The sequence below is a fragment of the Cherax quadricarinatus genome, chromosome 17 (genome assembly GCF_038502225.1).
Source record: "Cherax quadricarinatus isolate ZL_2023a chromosome 17, ASM3850222v1, whole genome shotgun sequence".
Lineage (NCBI taxonomy): Eukaryota > Metazoa > Arthropoda > Malacostraca > Decapoda > Parastacidae > Cherax > Cherax quadricarinatus.
The window spans coordinates 49,351,584-49,372,588 of NC_091308.1; the positions used below are offsets into that span (position 1 = coordinate 49,351,584).

Below are 21,005 nucleotides of genomic sequence, written 5' to 3' on the forward strand. Positions count from 1 at the left end.
GAATGAAGTAGGTTTTGTCAATGTTTAGTGTAAGTTTGTTAGTCCTCATCCAGGTAGATATTTTCTGTAATTCGGTGTTTACAGTATTGGCTAGCGTGACTGGGCTCGGGTGAGAGAAGACGTATGTAGTGTCATCTGCAAAAAGTGTGGGTTTGAGTAATTGCGAAGCATTTGGTAGGTCATTTATGTATAGGAGAAAGAGAAGAGGGCCAAGGACACTTCCCTGTGGGATACCAACTGTAATTGGTTGTGCGGAAGAGCTTGCCCCATTTGCGTACACATATTGGCTTCTGTTGCTGAGGTATGACTTGAGGTAGTTGAGGGAGTGCCCTCTTATACCACAGTGTGACAATTTTACGTGGAGCAAGTCATGGTCAACTGTATCAAAAGCTTTACGTAAGTCAATGAAGATCCCCAGTGGGACTTCTTTTTTCTCTATTGCAGTGTATATATGTTCTAGCAAGTGTATAATAGCATCATTAGTATTTTTATTAGGCCTGAATCCAAATTGCCAGGGGTTGAGAATGTTTTGGGAGATGAGGTAGGAGTAGATTCGTTTATGAATTAATTTTTCGAAGATTTTTGAGAGAGGGTGTAAATTGGATATTGGCCTATAGTTATTCAACTCTGTTTGGTCTCCTCCTTTATGGATCGGGGTGACCCTTGCTATTTTGAGAACTGTAGGGAAGGTGGAGGATTCAATGGATTTGTTAAAGAGTGTTGCAATGATTGGTGATAGTACTTGTGACGCTTTTTTGTATATAAAGGGTGGTAAGGTATTTAAATCTCCTGCCTTGTTTTTCAGTGCGTTGATAATAAGGGAGACTTCGTATGGGTTAGTCGGAGCTAGGAACAGTGTGTTCGGGTAGTTGCCAGTGAGGTAGTCATTTGGTGGGGTATCTGAGCTTGGGATTTTATTGGCAAGGTTTTGACCTATAGTGGAGAAGAAATCATTGAGTCTGTTTGCTGTTTCTGTTGGTGGGAGTTGGGGTTCATCTGATTTTGCTAATTTTATTTCGCTATGTCGTGATATCTTTTTTGTTCCCAGAATTTCTGATAGGGTCTTCCAGGTCTTTTTTATATCACCTCGTAAGTTGGATAATCTGTTCTCATAATACAATTTTTTTGCCCTTCTTATCAGGCTGGTTAGGATTGACGAGTAACGTTTTGTTTGGTCTCTGGTTATGTGACCCATTCTGTACTGTTTTTCATATCGGTGTTTTGTATTTATGGATTTGAGAATGCTGGGTGTTAGCCAGGGACTGTTCAGTCTCTTAGCTGTCATCTGTTTAGATTTTTTAGGGCAGTGCTTGTTATAAAGGTATTGGGTCTTTTTTAGAAAATTATTAAAACATTCGTCAATATCTGTATAGATTTCTAGCTCAGTGTGCCAGTCAATGTTTGTTACTGCTGTTGTGAGGTTATTAATGGCTGCCTCATTGTGAAGTCTGAAGGTGACTTTAGTAGTGTCTTGGGGTATTTTACCAAGAATTGTTATGAGGAAAGTAGGGTAGTGGTCTGTGGTATTATCTGTAATTATGCCTGATTTTAAAGGGGATATGGTGTTGGTCCAGATGTGGTCAAGTAGGGAAACACTAGTCTCTGTAACTCTTGTAGGTTTTGTTAATGTTGGTAGCAACATGCAGTTACTCATTGTGTTTGTGAATTCAGTAACGTGTGGGTCCTGGTCTTGCAGGAGATTTATATTGAAGTCACCTGAGAGTAGTAAGTGATCTTTGTTCATGCGTGCATCAGTTATCATACTTCCTAGGTTTTGACTAAATTGGCTAATGTTTGATTGTGGAACTCTGTAGATGTTTATCACTGTGAGAGGTTTTTGTAGGTATTTGGATTTGAATTTAGCTATTATATATTCCCCATGTTCATCCCTTGTGCAAGTATTAGTGATACATTCTAGTTGGTCTGAGTAGTATATAGCTCTGCCACCCCCTTGTTGATCTGGCCTACAGTTGTGTATGGCTGTGTAACCAGGAATGGCATAGACATCTGTAGTATCAGGCTTTAGCCAGGTTTCAGTTAGTGTAATGATGGACATATTGGCATGCAAGGAATTTAGTAATGCTAGGAGGTCATCATAATGCTTGCTTAAAGATCTGATATTGTAGTTAAAGATAGTTATGTTGTTGTTGGCTCTGAGAAGTGCCTTTGATTGTTATTGCTGTGTAGTAATTACAGTAACTGTTTGAATCATTTAAGTCATTAAATAAGAGGTTGGTATCAGGATCAGTGCTTGTAATCATAAGATTTGTAGTGAATCTATAGTTAGAATTAAGTAAAAAATAAAATATTCTAAAGCTAAAAAAAAAAATAGCACCTGAATTATTTAACAAATGTAAAAACAATGAGCTAAGGTAGTTTTTTAAAGCTAAAATAAAGGAGACAATATAAAAGGGACTAAAATAATTTGTGGTGAACAAATAAAGTGATGATCAAATAATGGAGCTTGGGAATATGATAGTAGGTAGTACTTTAAAGGTAATTCTTTAAAGTTAGAATTATAATATAAAAGGGACTAATATAAGTTGTGGTGAACAATAAAGTGGTAATCAAATAAATGAGCTTTGGAGTATAATGGCAAAATAGTGAACTTATTAACTTTAGCACCTGAGAATAGCACCTTGATTATTTTAACAATTGTGAATATATGAGCTAAGGTAGTTATATAAAGCTAAAATAAAGGAAAGAAAAAATAAAAAAAATATATAAGGGACTACAATTAAGTAATGGTAAAAAAGTTAAATGGACAGATAGTCACTATGAAATAATATTGGTTTAGGAGTAAGATCTGATTTGAAATATTAAATAAGTTGAGCAGTTTATTGCACAATAAAAAGTAAAAAAAAAAAATGAGGTAGTTGGTACTAGCTAGCAAAAGATAGTTTTGGTACTTGCAAAAAGTAATTGGAATATACACTAATTGCACACACAATAAAAAGTGACTAAAAAAACAAGTAGTGGTAAACAAAATTAAATGGACAGGTAAGAACAATGAATAATATTAATTTGGAGTAAGATTTGACTTGTAACATAAAATTATGAGCAATTAATAGCAGTAAGAAAGAAGTAAAAAAGTATTGGAGGTAGTTAGCATTAGCTTGTGATGAAAAAAATAATAAAAAATAATAATGCACAATATAATAGTAAGGTACACTATGTGCACCACACGTATATATGTATTAAGGGCACTTATCTAATCTGTTACAGAAATGACAGCTTTTCTAAGGAAGGTAGAGAAATCGTGTTCGTTTGAGATAGTATATTGTTGTCCTGTTGATGTTTTCCTTACTAGTATTTTCCCATCTCGCGTGAAACACTGATGTATTTTGTTTTCCTGTTTAAGTTTTCTCAGCCTGAACAGAAGGTTTTGACGTTTTCTTGTTAGACACTCATTTATGTACACTCCATTTTTCATTGTAATTGCTGATTTAATTAGGTCCTTTCTTTTATCGTATGAATGAAGTCGGATCATTATACTGTGTTTACTTCCTGGTTTTCCTAACAAACGTGTTTCTTTGATTTCATTGTTTTGCACGATGACTTGTACGTGGTTCTGTATTATCCTGACAGCAGTTTCTTTGCACTGAGCTTGTGTTATGTCACTAGGAATGTGTGGACTGTTTATTATAACTGCATCAGACAACTTATCTTGTTCAGTTTTGTCGTCTTGGAAATCAAGGTATTCATTTAGTCGAGTGTGCATGTTCTGATTCCAGTCCTTGATTGCTTCTTCAACCTTCATATTTATTGTAGTTATTTGTTTGGTGTGACTGGCTATAGCTGCTTTCAGAGTATTTTCTGTGTCAACACTTCCCGATGTAATCTTCTCTTCAAGGTTTTGGATCTTGTTCTCGAGGTTGGTTATCTTGGATTCTCGTCGCTCGAGTGTTGCTTTGATATCTTTGATTTCGTTTTCTAGAGCAACGATGTAGTTCTTTATATTCTCAGGAATAATCATACCTGAGTAATCATGGGTGAATCCTTTGAAGGGAGTGGAGTTGGAGGGGGAGTCAGCCATTGTGAATTTTATTTTGTCAATTTAAATCTAGGTATAATCTTGATCTTGTCAACAACCTATACCAGACTCTAGTGCAATTGCAAGTACCATTTCAAATTGTATTTTTATATTATAAGTTTATATTATAATTCCTACCATCTGCCCATTTAACTTTGCTTACCATTACTTAATTTTAGTCCCTTATATGTTTTCTCCTTTATTTTAGCTTTATATTACTATCCTAGTTTATATATTCACAATTGTTAAAATAATCAAGGTGCTATTCTTAGGTGCTAAAGTAGAATAAGTTCACAATTTTGCCATTATATTCCAAAGCTCATTTTTTTTGATTACCACTTTATTGGTCACCACAACCTATATTAGTCCCTTTTATATTATAATTTTATACTATAATTCTAACTTTAAAAAATTACCTTTATAGTACTACCTACTATCATATTCCCAAGCTCCACTATTTGATCATCACTTTATTTGTATTAGTCCCTTAGCTCATTATTTTACATTTGTTAAATAATCCAGGTGCTATTTTTTAGCTTAAGACTATTTACTTTGTTTTATACTTAATTCAAACTATAGATTCACTACAAATCTTATGATTACAAGCATTGATCCTGATACCAACCTCTTATTTAATGACTTAAATGAATCAAACAGTAACTGTAATTACTACACTGCAGAACAATCAAAGGCACTTCTCAGTGCCAACAACAACATAACTATATTTAACTACAATATCAGATCTTTAAGCAAGCATTATGATGACCTCATAGCATTACTAAATTCCTTACATGCCAATATGTCCATCATTACACTAACTGAAACCTGGCTAAAGCCTGATAGTACAGATGTCTATGCCATTCCTGGTTACACAGCCATACACAACTGTAGGCCAGATCAACAAGGGGGTGGCACAGCCATATACTACTCAGACCAACTAGAATGTATCACTAATACTTGCACAAGGGATGAACATGGGGAATATATAATAGCTAAATTCAAATCAAAGTACCTACAAAAACCTCTCACATTGATAAACATCTACAGAGTTCCACAGTCAAACATTAGCCAATTTAGTCAAAATCTAGGAAGTATGATAACTGATGCACGCATGAACAAAGATCACTTACTACTCTCAGGTGACTTCAATATAAATCTCCTGCAAGACCAGGACCCACACGTTACTGAATTCACAAACACAATGAGTAACTGTATGTTACTACCAACAGTAACAAAACCTACAAGAGTTACAGAGACTAGTGTTTCCCTACTTGACCACATCTGGACCAACACCATATCCCCTTTAAAATCAGGCATAATTACAGATAATACCACAGACCACTACCCTACTTTCCTCATAACAACTCTTGGTAAACTACCCCAAGACACTACTAAAGTCACCTTCAGACTTCACAACGAGGCAGCCATTAATAACTTCACAACAGCAATAGCAAACATTGATTGGCACACTGAGCTAGAAACCTATACAGATATTGACGAATGTATTAATAATTTTCTAAAAAAAACCCAATACCTCTATAACAAGCACTGCCCTAAAAAAACTAAACAGATGACAGCAAAGAGACTGAACAGTCCCTGGCTAACACCCAGCATTCTCAAATCCATAAATACAAAACACCAATATGAAAAACAGTACAGAATGGGTCACATAACCAGAGACCAAACAAAACGTTACTCGTCAATCCTAACCAGCCTGATAAGAAGGGCAAAAAAATTGTATTATGAGAACAGATTATCCAACTTACGAGGTGATATAAAAAAGACCTGGAAAACCCTATCAGAAATTCTGGGAACAAAAAAGATATCACGAAATAGCGAAATAAAATTAGCAAAAACAGATGAACCCCAACTCCCACCAACAGAAACAGCAAACAGACTCAATGATTTCTTCTCCACTATAGGACAAAACCTTGCCAATAAAATCCCAAGCTCAGATACCCCACCAAATGACTACCTTACCGGCAACTACCCGAACACACTGTTCCTAGCTCCGACTAACCCATACGAAGTCTCCCTTATTATCAACGCACTAAAAAACAAGGCAGGAGATTTAAATACCTTACCACCCCTTATATACAAAAAAGTGTCACAAGTGCTATCACCAATCATTGCAACACTCTTTAACAAATCCATTGAATCCTCCACCTTCCCTACAGTACTCAAAATAGCAAGGGTCACCCCGATCCACAAAGGAGGAGACCAAACAGAGTTGAATAACTATAGGCCAATATCCAACTTACACCCTCTCTCAAAAATCTTCGAAAAATTAATTCATAAACGAATCTACTCCTACCTTATCTCCCAAAACATACTCAACCCCTGCCAATTTGGATTCAGGCCTAATAAAAATACTAATGATGCTATTATACACATGCTAGAACATATATACACTGCAATAGAGAAAAAAGAAGTCCCACTGGGGATCTTCATTGACTTACGTAAAGCTTTTGATACAGTTGACCATGACTTGCTCCACGTAAAATTGTCACACTATGGTATAAGAGGGCACTCCCTCAACTACCTCAAGTCTTACCTCAGCAACAGAAGCCAATATGTGTATGCAAATGGGGCAAACTCTTCTGCACAACCAATTACAGTTGGTGTCCCACAGGGAAGTGTCCTTGGCCCTCTTCTCTTTCTCCTATACATAAATGACCTTCCAAATGCTTCGCAATTACTCAAACCCACACTATTTGCAGATGACACTACATACGTCTTCTCTCACCCAAGCCCAGTCACGCTAGCCAATACTGTAAATACCGAATTACAGAAAATATCTACCTGGATGAGGACTAACAAACTTACACTAAACATTGACAAAACCTACTTCATTCAGTTTGGTAACAGAGCTACAGATGTCCCTCTTAACATAATGATAAATGGATCACCTATCACAAAGCTAACAGAGGGAAAATTCTTAGGAATCCACCTTGATAATAGACTCAAATTTCATACACATATACATCAAATTTCTAAGAAAATTTCCAAGACTGTAGGCATACTATCGAAGATACGGTACTATGTTCCACAGTCAGCCCTCCTGGCCCTATATCACTCTCTTATTTACCCCTATCTCACCTATGGAATTTGTGCATGGGGCTCAACAACAATTAACCATCTCAGACCACTAATTACCCAACAAAAGGCTGCAGTTAGAATGATAACAAATTCTCACTACAGGCAGCACACTCCACCAATATTCAATACACTAAACCTACTCACCATACAAAACATCCGTACTTATTACTGCACCTATTACATACATAGAACACTTAACTCTGATATTAACCCTCCCCTCAAACATCTCCTTGCCAACCTCAACAGAACACATGACCATAACACAAGGCACAGATCACTCTTTGATGTTCCTCGTGTCCATCTCACACTATGCAAAAACTCAATGCACATAAAAGGCCCTAAAATCTGGAATTCATTACCTGTAAATATAAAAGAAACACTACCTGTTTATAAATTCAAGTCTCTTCTCAAAGATTACTTACTCACCCAAAACCAAATAAATACTGAATAACTGAACATTATAAATTGTATATCTTAAATGTTTCTCACAATTATATCACATAAATGTTAAACCTAAAACCCAATCTAACTTTATTATTTTTTAAATACACTACCTAACAGAATCACTACCTAACTGAATGCAACCATATGACCTGTCTTTGTAATACTCACTTGTGCTTTATAGTTATCTGTTTACATTAATGTTTTATCACTGATTTCATCATTGCCTAGTAGCAGCGCTGTATAGTCCTTGTGGCTTAGCGCTTCTTTTTGATTATAATAATAATAGTAATCATTGCTTAGTTAATCTTAAGTTAATTTTAAGCCAGCCCGTAATGCTATGCATAGTATAAGTGGCTTTGGCATACTGCTCTTATCTGTATTTTTTTTGTACCTCTGTATGTGTGCACAAATTGGAAATAAATAAAATAAAATAAATAAATGTTTGTTGTTGTTGTTCCCTGGGTGTCGGTGGTGAGGGGGGTTGATGATACACCGGCGTCCTGCTGGGTAGACAAGTTGAGTTCTAGGGTCCTTGCTGTTATTCTTTTATTACTGATGTTGTTTCTTCTGCAATATCCTTTCATAGTATCACTGAAGTAGATACTGTGTAGCAATGGAGGAGAAGGCTTGTTTTCTCGGAGCTTGGGTTAAGTGGTTGTCTGGCAGCGGAGGCAGTGTTTGGGTTAGCAGGGCTGTCTTCCTTAGATCTTCTATTTTTGTCAAGATTTGGGTTACATTCTTAGTATTCTTGGGTCATTTTGTGGTCTACGTGGGTTCATGTAGTTGAACTTTCACTTAGGCCATCACAAGTTTTGATGAGCGATGTTTTTTGAGGAAGAAGAGCTGGTAGGATGCCGCTGCTGCCGCTGCCGCTTGCTAGGTCGAAATAAGAACATAAGAAAGGAGGAACACTGCAGCAGGCCTGTTGGCCCATACTAGGCAGGTCCTTTACAATTCATCCCACTAACAAAACATTTGCCCAACCCAATTTTCAATGCTACCCAAGACATAAGCTCTGATGTGCAAGTCCCACTCAAATCCAACCCCTGTCACTCATAAGAAATCATTGTCCAGCACTGTCCTTTGCACTTATTTTATTAGGACTCATGGTTAGAAAAAAGAAATTTGGCCAAATGACTGTAAAAAAAAATGCAAGCAAGCACGAGAGAACTGCTCCTACAGCAATGTAAATATGTACCGCTTACTGGAAGTTTTGGCATCAGCTGTGCCAAATAGCAGCAGCATTCTGAATTATTATTACATACGTATTATTATTATTATTATTAATTTAGGCAACTGAAATTCTGTCATTATTATTATTATTATTATTATTATTATTATTATTATTATTATTATTATTATTATTATTATTATTATTATTATGATTAATTTAGGGAACTGAAGCTCTATCGTTATTATTATAAAAACCTTTTTATTTATTTATTTATTTATTTATTTATTTATTTATAATTTGAGCACACATACAGAGGTACAAAAAAATACAGATAAGAGCAGCATGCCAAAGCCACTTATACTATGCATAGCATTACGGGCTGGCTTAAAATTAACTTAAGATTAACTAAGCAATGATGAAATCAGTGAAAAACATTAATGTAAACAGATTACTATAAAGCACAAGTGAGTATTACAAAGACAGGTCATATGGTTGCATGAATTGTTGTAAATTCAGTAGAATGGAGTATTCTGTTAGGTAGTGTATTTAAAAAATAATAAAGTTAGATTGGGTTTTAGGTTTAACATTTATGTGATATAATTGTGAGAAACATTTAAGATATACAATTTATAAGGTTCAGTTATTCAGTATTTATTTGGTTTTGGGTGAGTAAGTGATCTTTGAGAAGAGACTTGAATTTATAAACAGGTAGTGTTTCTTTTATATTTACAGGTAATGAATTCCAGATTTTAGGGCCTTTTATGTGCATTGAGTTTTTGCATAGCGTGAGATGGACACGAGGAATATCAAAGAGTGATCTGTGCCTTGTGTTATGGTCATGTGTTCTGTTGAGGTTGGCAAGGAGATGTTTGAGGGGAGGGTTAATATCAGAGTTGAGTGTTCTATGTATGTAATAGGTGCAGTAATAAGTATGGATGTTTTGTATGGTGAGTAGGTTGAGTGTATTGAATATTGGTGGAGTGTGCTGCCTGTAGTGAGAATTTGTTATCATTCTAACTGCAGCCTTTTGTTGGGTAATTAGTGGTCTGAGATGGTTACTTGTTGTTGAGCCCCATGCACAAATTCCATAGGTGAGATAGGGGTAAATAAGAGAGTGATATAGGGCCAGGAGGGCTGACTGTGGAGCATAGTACCGTATCTTCGATAAATCTTGCCGATAAAATCCCAAGCTCAAATACCCCACCCAATGACTACCTCACTGGCAACTACCTGAACACACTGTTCCTAGCTCCGACTAGCCCAATAGAAGTCTCCCTTATTATCGACACACTAAAGAACAAGATAGGAGATTTAAATATCTTACCACACTTTATAAACAAAAAAGCTTCACAAGTTCTGTCACCAATCATTGCAACACTCTAACAAATCCATCGAATCCTCTACCTTCCCTACAGTTCTCAAAATAGCGAGGGTCACCCTGATACATAAAGGAGAAGATCAAACAGACTTGAATAACTATAGGTCAATATCCAACTTATCCCTTCTCTTTAAAATCTTTTAAAAACTAATTCATAAGTGAATCTATTCCTATCTCATCTCCCACAACATATTCAACCCCTGTCAGTGTGGGTTCAGGCCTAATAAAAATACGAATGATGCTATTATACACATTCTAGAACAAATATACACTACACTCGAGAAAAAAGAAGTCCTATTGGGGATCTTCATTGACTTGCGTAAAGCTTTTGATACAGTTGACCATGATTTGCTCAATATAAAATTGTCACACTATGGTATAAGAGGGCACTCCCTCAACTACCTAAAGTCTTACCTCAGCAACAGAAGCCAATATGTGCACACAAATGGAGCAAACTCTTCCACACAGCTAATTACAGTTGGTGTCCCACAGGGAAGTGTCCTTGGCCCTCTTCTCTTTTTCATTTACATAAACGGCCTACCAAATGCATCGCAACTACTCAAGCCCACACTATTTGCAGATGACACTACATACGTCTTCTCTCAGCTGAGCCCAGTCATACTAGCCAATACTGTAAATACCGAATTACAGAAAATATCTACCTGTATGATGATTAACAAACTTACTCTCAACATTGACAAAACCTACTTCATTCAGTTTGGTAACAGAGCTACAGATGTCCCTCTTAACATAATGATAACAAGTGTTACAGCAGTGTAACAAGTGTTACAGCAGTGTTTACCTGGAGTTTACCTGGAGAGAGTTCCGGGGGTCAACGCCCCCGCGGCCCGGTCTGTGACCAGGCCTCCTGGTGGATCAGAGCCTGATCAACCAGGCTGTTACTGCTGGCTGCACGCAAACCAACGTACGAGCCACAGCCCGGCTGATTAGGAACCGACTTTAGGTGCTTGTCCAGTGCCAGCTTGAAGACTGCCAGGGGTCTGTTGGTAATCCCCCTTATGTATGCTGGGAGGCAGTTGAACAGTCTCGGGCCCCTGACACTTATTGTATGGTCTCTTAACGTGCTAGTGACACCCCTGCTTTTCATTGGGGGATGTTGCATCGTCTGCCAAGTCTTTTGCTTTCGTAGTGAGTGATTTTTCTGTGCAAGTTCTGTACTAGTCCCTCTAGGATTTTCCAGGTGTATACAATCATGTATCTCTCCCGCCTGCGTTCCAGGGAATACAGGTTCAGGAACCTCAAGCACTCCCAGTAATTGAGGTGTTTTATCTCCGTTATGCGTGCCGTGAAGGTTCTCTGTACATTTTCCAGGTCAGCAATTTCACCTACCTTGAAAGGTGCTGTTAGTGTGCAGCAATATTCCAGCCTAGATAGAACAAGTGACCTGAAAAGTGTCATCATGGGCTTGGCATCCCTCGTTTTGAAGGTTCTCATTATCCATCCTGTCATTTTTCTAGCAGATGCGATTGATACAAGGTTATGGTCCTTGAAGGTGAGATCCTCCGACATGATCACTCCCAGGTCTTTGACGTTGGTGTTTCGCTCTATTTTGTGGCCAGAATTTGTTTTGTACTCTGATGAAGATTTAATTTCCTCGTGTTTACTATATCTGAGTAATTGAAATTTCTCATCGTTGAACTTCATATTGTTTTCTGCAGCCCACTGAAAGATTTGGTTGATGTCCGCCTGGAGCCTTGCAGTGTCTGCAATGGAAGACACTGTCATGCAGATTCGGGTGTCATCTGCAAAGGAAGACACGGTGCTGTGGCTGACATCCCCGTCTATGTCAGATATGAGGATGAGGAACAAGATGGGAGCGAGTACTGTGCCTTGTGGAACAGAGCTTTTCACCGTGGCTGCCTCGGACTTTACTCTGTTGACTACTACTCTCTGTGTTCTGTTAGTGAGGAAATTATAGATCCATCGACCGACTTTTCCTGTTATTCCTTTAGCATGCATTTTGTGCGCTATTACGCCATGGTCACACTTGTCGAAGGCTTTTGCAAAGTCTGTATATATTACATCTGCATTCTTTTTGTCTTCTAGTGCATCTAGGACCTTGTCGTAGTGATCCAATAGTTGAGACAGACAGGAGCAACCCGTTCTAAACCCATGTTGCCCTGGGTTGTGTAACTGATGGGTTTCTAGATGGGTGGTGATCTTGCTTCTTAGGACCCTTTCAAAGATTTTTATGATATGGGATGTTAGTGCTATTGGTCTGTAGTTCTTTGCTGTTGCTTTACTGCCCCCTTTGTTTTTAGTAACTGTGGGACGACCCCCGTGTCCATGCTCCCTCTCCATAGGATGGTAAAGGCTCGTGATAGGGGCTTCTTTCAGTTCTTGATGAACACGGAGTTCCATGAGTCTGGCCCTGGGGCAGAGTGCATGGGCATGTCATTTATCGCCTGTTCGAAGTCATTTGGCATCAGGATAACATCAGATAGGCTTGTGTTAACCAAATTCTGTGGCTCTCTCATAAAAAATTCGTTTTGATCTTCGGCTCTCAGTCTGGTTAGTGGCTTGCTAAAAACTAAGTCATAATGGGACTTGAGTAGCTCACTCATTTCCTTGCTGTCATCTGTGTAGGACCCATCTTGTTTAAGTAAGGGCCCAATACTGGATGTTGTTCTCGACTTTGATTTGGTATAGGAGAAGAAATACTTTGGGTTTCTTTCGATTTCATTTATGGCTTTTAGTTCTTCCCGCGATTCCTGACTCCTATAAGATTCCTTTAGCTTAAGTTCGATGTTTGCTATTTCTCTGACCAGTGTCTCCCTACGCATTTCAGATAGATTGACCTCTTTTAGCCGCTCTGTTATTCTTTTCCATCGCCTGTAAAGGGAGCGCCAGTCTCTTTCTATTTTACATCTACTCCTCCTTTTTCTTAGAGGAATAAGCCTTGTGCATACATCGAGTGCCACCAAGTTAATCTGTTCTAGGCATAAGTTGGGGTCTGTGTTGCTTAGTATATCTTCCCAGCTTATATCGGTTAGGACTTGGTTTACTTGGTCCCACTTTATGTTTTTGTTATTGAAGTTGAATTTGGTGAATGCTCCCTCGTGACTAATCTCATTTTGTCGGTCTGGGACTCCGCGCATACATGTCTGAACCTCAATTATGTTGTGATCTGAGTATATTGTTTTTGATATGGTGACATTTCTTATCAGATCATCATTGTTAGTGAAGATGAGGTCTAGTGTATTCTCCATTCTAGTAGGCTCTATTATTTGCTTGTTTAAATTGAATTTTGTGCAGAGATTTAAAAGCTCGTGTGAGTGTGAGTTTTCATCAGAGCTGCCTCCTGGTGTTATTACTGCAACAATATTATTTGCTATATTCCTCCATTTTAGGTGCCTTAAGTTGAAATCCCCCAGGAGCAAGATGTTGGGTGCAAGAGCTGGAAGATTTTCCAGACAGTGGTCAATTTTTAACAGCTGTTCCTGGAATTGCTGGGATGTTGCATCCGGAGGCTTGTAGACTACCACAATGACTAGGTTTTGGTTCTCGATCTTTACTGCTAAAACTTCCACTACATCATTTGAGGCATTAAGCAGTTCTGTGCAAACAAGTGACTCTGCAATGTACAGGCCAACCCCCCCCTCCCCCTTTTGCCTGTTCACTCTGTCACATCTGTATAGGTTGTAACCTGGGATCCATATTTCGTTGTCCAAGTGATCCTTTATGTGGGTCTCAGTGAAAGCCGTGAACATTACCTTTGCCTCTGCAAGTAGGCCCTCCTGGCCCTATATCACTTACTCATTTTCCTCTATTTTGCCTATGGAATTTGTGCATGGAGCTCAAAAACAATAAACCATCTCAGACCATTAATTACCCAACAAAAGGCTGCAGTCAGAATGATAACAAATTCTCGCTACAGGCAGCATACTCCACCAGTATTCAAAACTCTAAACTTACTCACCGTATAAAACATCCATACTTATTATTGCACCTACTACATACATAGAACACTTAACTCAGATATAAACCCTCCCCTCAAACTTCTCCTTACCAACCTCAACAGAACACATGACCATAACACACTATGTAAAAATGCAATGCACATAAAAGGCCCAAAAATCTGGATTTCATTATCTGTGACTACAAAAGAAAGACTGTTTATAAATTCAAGACTCTTCTTAAAAACCACTTACTCACTCACAACTAAATAAATACTTAGGAATCTGTGGAGACAAAGAACTTTGTCCTTGGAGGCAAAGAGGGGAATGTATGAGAGTATAATTTTACCAACGCTCTTATATGGGTGTGAAGCATGGGTGATGAATGTTGCAGTGAGGAGAAGGCTGCTGACATACTGCAGCAGGTAGATATTCATGCACTGCTGACATACTGCAGCAGGTAGATATTCATGTACTGCTGACATACTGCAGCAGGTAGATATTCATGTACTGCTGACATACTGCAGCAGGTAGATATTCATGCACTGCTGACATACTGCAGCAGGTAGATATTCATGCACTGCTGACATACTGCAGCAGGTAGATATTCATGTACTGCTGACATACTGCAGCAGGTAGACATTCATGTACTGCTGACATACTGCAGCAGGTAGATATTCATGCACTGCTGACATACTGCAGCAGGTAGATATTCATGCACTGCTGACATACTGCAGCAGGTAGATATTCATGCACTGCTGACATACTGCAGCAGGTAGATATTCATGCACTGCTGACATACTGCAGCAGGTAGATATTCATGCACTGCTGACATACTGCAGCAGGTAGATATTCATGCACTGCTGACATACTGCAGCAGGTAGATATTCATGTACTGCTGACATACTGCAGCAGGTAGACATTCATGTACTGCTGACATACTGCAGCAGGTAGACATTCATGTACTGCTGACATACTGCAGCAGGTAGACATTCATGCACTGCTGACATACTGCAGCAGGTAGATATTCATGCACTGCTGACATACTGCAGCAGGTAGATATTCATGCACTGCTGACATACTGCAGCAGGTAGATATTCATGTACTGCTGACATACTGCAGCAGGTAGATATTCATGCACTGCTGACATACTGCAGCAGGTAGACATTCATGTACTGCTGACATACTGCAGCAGGTAGACATTCATGTACTGCTGACATACTGCAGCAGGTAGACATTCATGCACTGCTGACATACTGCAGTAGGTAGACATTCATGTACTGCTGACATACTGCAGCAGGTAGATATTCATGTACTGCTGACATACTGCAGCAGGTAGATATTCATGTACTGCTGACATACTGCAGCAGGTAGATATTCATGCACTGCTGACATACTGCAGCAGGTAGATATTCATGCACTGCTGACATACTGCAGCAGGTAGATATGCACTGCTGACATACTGCAGCAGGTAGACATTCATGTACTGCTGACATACTGCAGCAGGTAGACATTCATGTACTGCTGACATACTGCAGCAGGTAGATATTCATGCACTGCTGACATACTGCAGCAGGTAGATATTCATGCACTGCTGACATACTGCAGCAGGTAGATATTCATGCACTGCTGACATACTGCAGCAGGTAGACATTCATGTACTGCTGACATACTGCAGCAGGTAGATATTCATGCACTGCTGACATACTGCAGCAGGTAGATATTCATGTACTGCTGACATACTGCAGCAGGTAGATATTCATGTACTGCTGACATACTGCAGCAGGTAGACATTCATGTACTGCTGACATACTGCAGCAGGTAGATATTCATGTACTGCTGACATACTGCAGCAGGTAGACATTCATGTACTGCTGACATACTGCTGACATACTGCAGCAGGTAGATATTCATGTACTGCTGACATACTGCAGCAGGTAGACATTCATGTACTGCTGACATACTGCAGCAGGTAGATATTCATGTACTGCTGACATACTGCAGCAGGTAGATATTCATGCACTGCTGACATACTGCAGCAGGTAGACATTCATGTACTGCTGACATACTGCTGACATACTGCAGCAGGTAGATATTCATGCACTGCTGACATACTGCAGTAGGTAGATATTCATGCACTGCTGACATACTGCAGCAGGTAGACATTCATGTACTGCTGACATACTGCTGACATACTGCAGCAGGTAGATATTCATGCACTGCTGACATACTGCAGCAGGTAGATATTCATGCACTGCTGACATACTGCAGCAGGTAGATATTCATGTACTGCTGACATACTGCTGACATACTGAAGCAGGTAGACATTCATGTACTGCTGACATACTGCAGCAGGTAGACATTCATGTACTGCTGACATACTGCAGCAGGTAGATATTCATGCACTGCTGACATACTGCAGCAGGTAGATATTCATGCACTGCTGACATACTGCAGCAGGTAGATATTCATGCACTGCTGACATACTGCAGCAGGTAGACATTCATGTACTGCTGACATACTGCTGACATACTGCAGCAGGTAGATATTCATGTACTGCTGACACACTGCAGCAGGTAGATATTCATCCACTGCTGACATACTGCAGCAGGTAGACATTCATGTACTGCTGACATACTGCAGCAGGTAGATATTCATGCACTGCTGACATACTGCAGCAGGTAGATATTCATCCACTGCTGACATACTGCAGCAGGTAGATATTCATGCACTGCTGACATACTGCAGCAGGTAGATATTCATGCACTGCTGACATACTGCAGCAGGTAGATATTCATGTACTGCTGACATACTGCAGCAGGTAGACATTCATGTACTGCTGACATACTGCAGCAGGTAGATATTCATGCACTGCTGACATACTGCAGCAGGTAGATATTCATGTACTGCTGACATACTGCAGCAGGTAGATATTCATGCACTGCTGACATACTGCAGCAGGTAGATATTCATGCACTGCTGACATACTGCAGCAGGTAGATATTCATGTACTGCTGACATACTGCAGCAGGTAGATATTCATGTACTGCTGACATACTGCAGCAGGTAGATATTCATGTACTGCTGACATACTGCAGCAGGTAGATATTCATGCACTGCTGACATACTGCAGCAGGTAGACATTCATGTACTGCTGACATACTGCAGCAGGTAGACATTCATGTACTGCTGACATACTGCAGCAGGTAGATATTCATGTACTGCTGACATACTGCAGCAGGTAGACATTCATGTACTGCTGACATACTGCTGACATACTGCAGCAGGTAGATATTCATGTACTGCTGACATACTGCAGCAGGTAGACATTCATGTACTGCTGACATACTGCAGCAGGTAGATATTCATGTACTGCTGACATACTGCAGCAGGTAGATATTCATGTACTGCTGACATACTGCAGCAGGTAGACATTCATGTACTGCTGACATACTGCTGACATACTGCAGCAGGTAGATATTCATGCACTGCTGACATACTGCAGCAGGTAGATATTCATGCACTGCTGATATACTGCAGCAGGTAGACATTCATGTACTGCTGACATACTGCTGACATACTGCAGCAGGTAGACATTCATGTACTGCTGACATACTGCAGCAGGTAGATATTCATGCACTGCTGACATACTGCAGCAGGTAGATATTCATGTACTGCTGACATACTGCAGCAGGTAGATATTCATGTACTGCTGACATACTGCAGCAGGTAGACATTCATGTACTGCTGACATACTGCTGACATACTGCAGCAGGTAGATATTCATGTACTGCTGACATACTGCAGCAGGTAGACATTCATGTACTGCTGACATACTGCTGACATACTGCAGCAGGTAGATATTCATGTACTGCTGACATACTGCAGCAGGTAGATATTCATGTACTGCTGACATACTGCAGCAGGTAGACATTCATGTACTGCTGACATACTGCTGACATACTGCAGCAGGTAGATATTCATGTACTGCTGACATACTGCAGCAGGTAGATATTCATGTACTGTTGACATACTGCAGCAGGTAGACATTCATGTACTGCTGACATACTGCAGCAGGTAGATATTCATGCACTGCTGACATACTGCAGCAGGTAGACATTCATGTACTGCTGACATACTGCAGCAGGTAGATATTCATGTACTGCTGACATACTGCAGCAGGTAGATATTCATGCACTGCTGACATACTGCAGTAGGTAGATATTCATGCACTGCTGACATACTGCAGCAGGTAGACATTCATGTACTGCTGACATACTGCAGCAGGTAGATATTCATGTACTGCTGACATACTGCAGCAGGTAGATATTCATGTACTGCTGACATACTGCAGCAGGTAGATATTCATGCACTGCTGACATACTGCAGCAGGTAGACATTCATGTACTGCTGACATACTGCAGCAGGTAGATATTCATGTACTGCTGACATACTGCAGCAGGTAGATATTCATGCACTGCTGACATACTGCAGCAGGTAGACATTCATGTACTGCTGACATACTGCAGCAGGTAGACATTCATGCACTGCTGACATACTGCAGCAGGTAGATATTCATGCACTGCTGACATACTGCAGCAGGTAGATATTCATGCACTGCTGACATACTGCAGCAGGTAGATATTCATGCACTGCTGACATACTGCAGCAGGTAGATATTCATGTACTGCTGACATACTGCAGCAGGTAGACATTCATGTACTGCTGACATACGGCAGCAGGTAGACATTCATGTACTGCTGACATACTGCAGCAGGTAGATATTCATGCACTGCTGACATACTGCAGCAGGTAGATATTCATGCACTGCTGACATACTGCAGCAGGTAGATATTCATGCACTGCTGACATACTGCAGCAGGTAGACATTCATGTACTGCTGACATACTGCTGACATACTGCAGCAGGTAGATATTCATGTACTGCTGACATACTGCAGCAGGTAGATATTCATCCACTGCTGACATACTGCAGCAGGTAGACATTCATGTACTGCTGACATACTGCTGACATACTGCAGCAGGTAGATATTCATGCACTGCTGACATACTGCAGCAGGTAGATATTCATCCACTGCTGACATACTGCAGCAGGTAGATATTCATGCACTGCTGACATACTGCAGCAGGTAGATATTCATGCACTGCTGACATACTGCAGCAGGTAGATATTCATGTACTGCTGACATACTGCAGCAGGTAGACATTCATGTACTGCTGACATACTGCAGCAGGTAGATATTCATGCACTGCTGACATACTGCAGCAGGTAGATATTCATGCACTGCTGACATACTGCAGCAGGTAGATATTCATGTACTGCTGACATACTGCAGCAGGTAGATATTCATGTACTGCTGACATACTGCAGCAGGTAGATATTCATGCACTGCTGACATACTGCAGCAGGTAGATATTCATGTACTGCTGACATACTGCAGCAGGTAGATATTCATGTACTGCTGACATACTGCAGCAGGTAGATATTCATGTACTGCTGACATACTGCAGCAGGTAGATATTCATGCACTGCTGACATACTGCAGCAGGTAGACATTCATGTACTGCTGACATACTGCAGCAGGTAGACATTCATGTACTGCTGACATACTGCAGCAGGTAGATATTCATGTACTGCTGACATACTGCAGCAGGTAGACATTCATGTACTGCTGACATACTGCTGACATACTGCAGCAGGTAGACATTCATGTACTGCTGACATACTGCTGACATACTGCAGCAAGTAAGGGTTTAAGCTCTGTCAGATTTCTGCATTATGAGGATGACATTAATGAGTTGTGTTTTGTTATCACAGTGAAAATGCTGCAAGTGAAGGAAGAAGACAAAGCATGGGATGAAAAATCTGATGATGACAAGTGTGGTCAGAATGAAGAAACTATTCCAGAGCAGATAACAGGTAGAGTATTTGTTAGCTGTTATGTAATGTATGCTTACTGTGTGAGTGTGGTACTGCAACAAGCACAAAGGGAAGGTTGTTATATGTTCAGTGTGTAAGTGTGGTACTACAACAGACATAAGAACATAAGAAAGGAGGAACAGTGCAGCAGGCCTGTTGGCCCATACTAGGCAGGTCCTTTTTAAATATATCCCACTAACAGAATATTTGCCCAACCCATTTTCAACGCTTCCCAAGCAATAAGCCTTGATAATTCTATTTACTCATGTGCAAGTCCCACTCAAATCCAACCCCTTTCACTCATGTATTTATCCAACTTAAATATGAAACTACCGAAGGTTTTAGCTTGAGTAACCCTACTAGGCAGACTGTTCCAGTCATCAACTACCCTATTTCCAAACCAGTACGTACTTTCTTATATCCTTTCTAAATCTAAACTCGTCTAATCTGAATCCATTATTGCAGGTTCTCTCTTGGAGAGATGCCCTAAAGACATTGTTTATATGCCCTTTGTTAATGCCCATCTTCCACTTATACGCTTCGATCATGTCTCCCCTCATTCTTCATCTTACAAGTGAATGTAATTTAACCCTTTGACTGTTTCCGACGTATAAATACGTCTTACGAGCCAATGTTTCTGACGTATTTATACGCATAAATTCTAGCAGCTTCAAATCAAGCAGGAGAAAGCTGGTAGGCCCACATGTGAGAGAATGGGTCTCCATGGTCAGTGTGCACCATATAAAAAAAATCGGGGAGCCAGTGGTGCATTGTGGGAATGCCATTTCAGTTGTCCTTTTTCAGCATGTCTAGCGGTAAGAAATATGTGATTCCCCAGCAAATCTGGGACTCTTCTCTTCCCAAGTGATGCTCTAACACAGATGGAAGTGTCAGTGAAGATCAATTTCATGATTTGGAGGAGTTTGAGACCAAAAGCAATGGAGGAGGAGGAGGGGAGGAAGAGGAGGAGGAAGAGGAGGGAAGGAAGAGGAGGAGGAGGAGGAGGAGGAGGAGGAGGAG

At 39.9% G+C, this 21,005-nt stretch overlaps 1 protein-coding gene across 11 annotated transcripts in view; it reads left to right on the forward strand.

The window, feature by feature from the left end:
- The window catches only part of fsd (transmembrane protein fates-shifted), a 341,565-nt gene that overhangs the window by 84,885 nt on the left and 235,675 nt on the right, over positions 1–21,005 (forward strand). For 9 of the 11 annotated variants that reach the window (XR_011392114.1, XM_070085985.1, XM_070085983.1 and 6 more), the window contains one exon: positions 19,884–19,985. The exons of the other annotated variants lie outside the window; for them this stretch is intronic. Coding sequence is in view for 8 of the 9 variants with exons in the window: in XM_070085985.1 (XP_069942086.1) it covers positions 19,884–19,985 (102 nt within the window). In the remaining variant the exon portion in view is untranslated. The remainder of the gene's footprint in view (positions 1–19,883; positions 19,986–21,005) is intronic. 11 annotated transcript variants of the gene reach the window in all.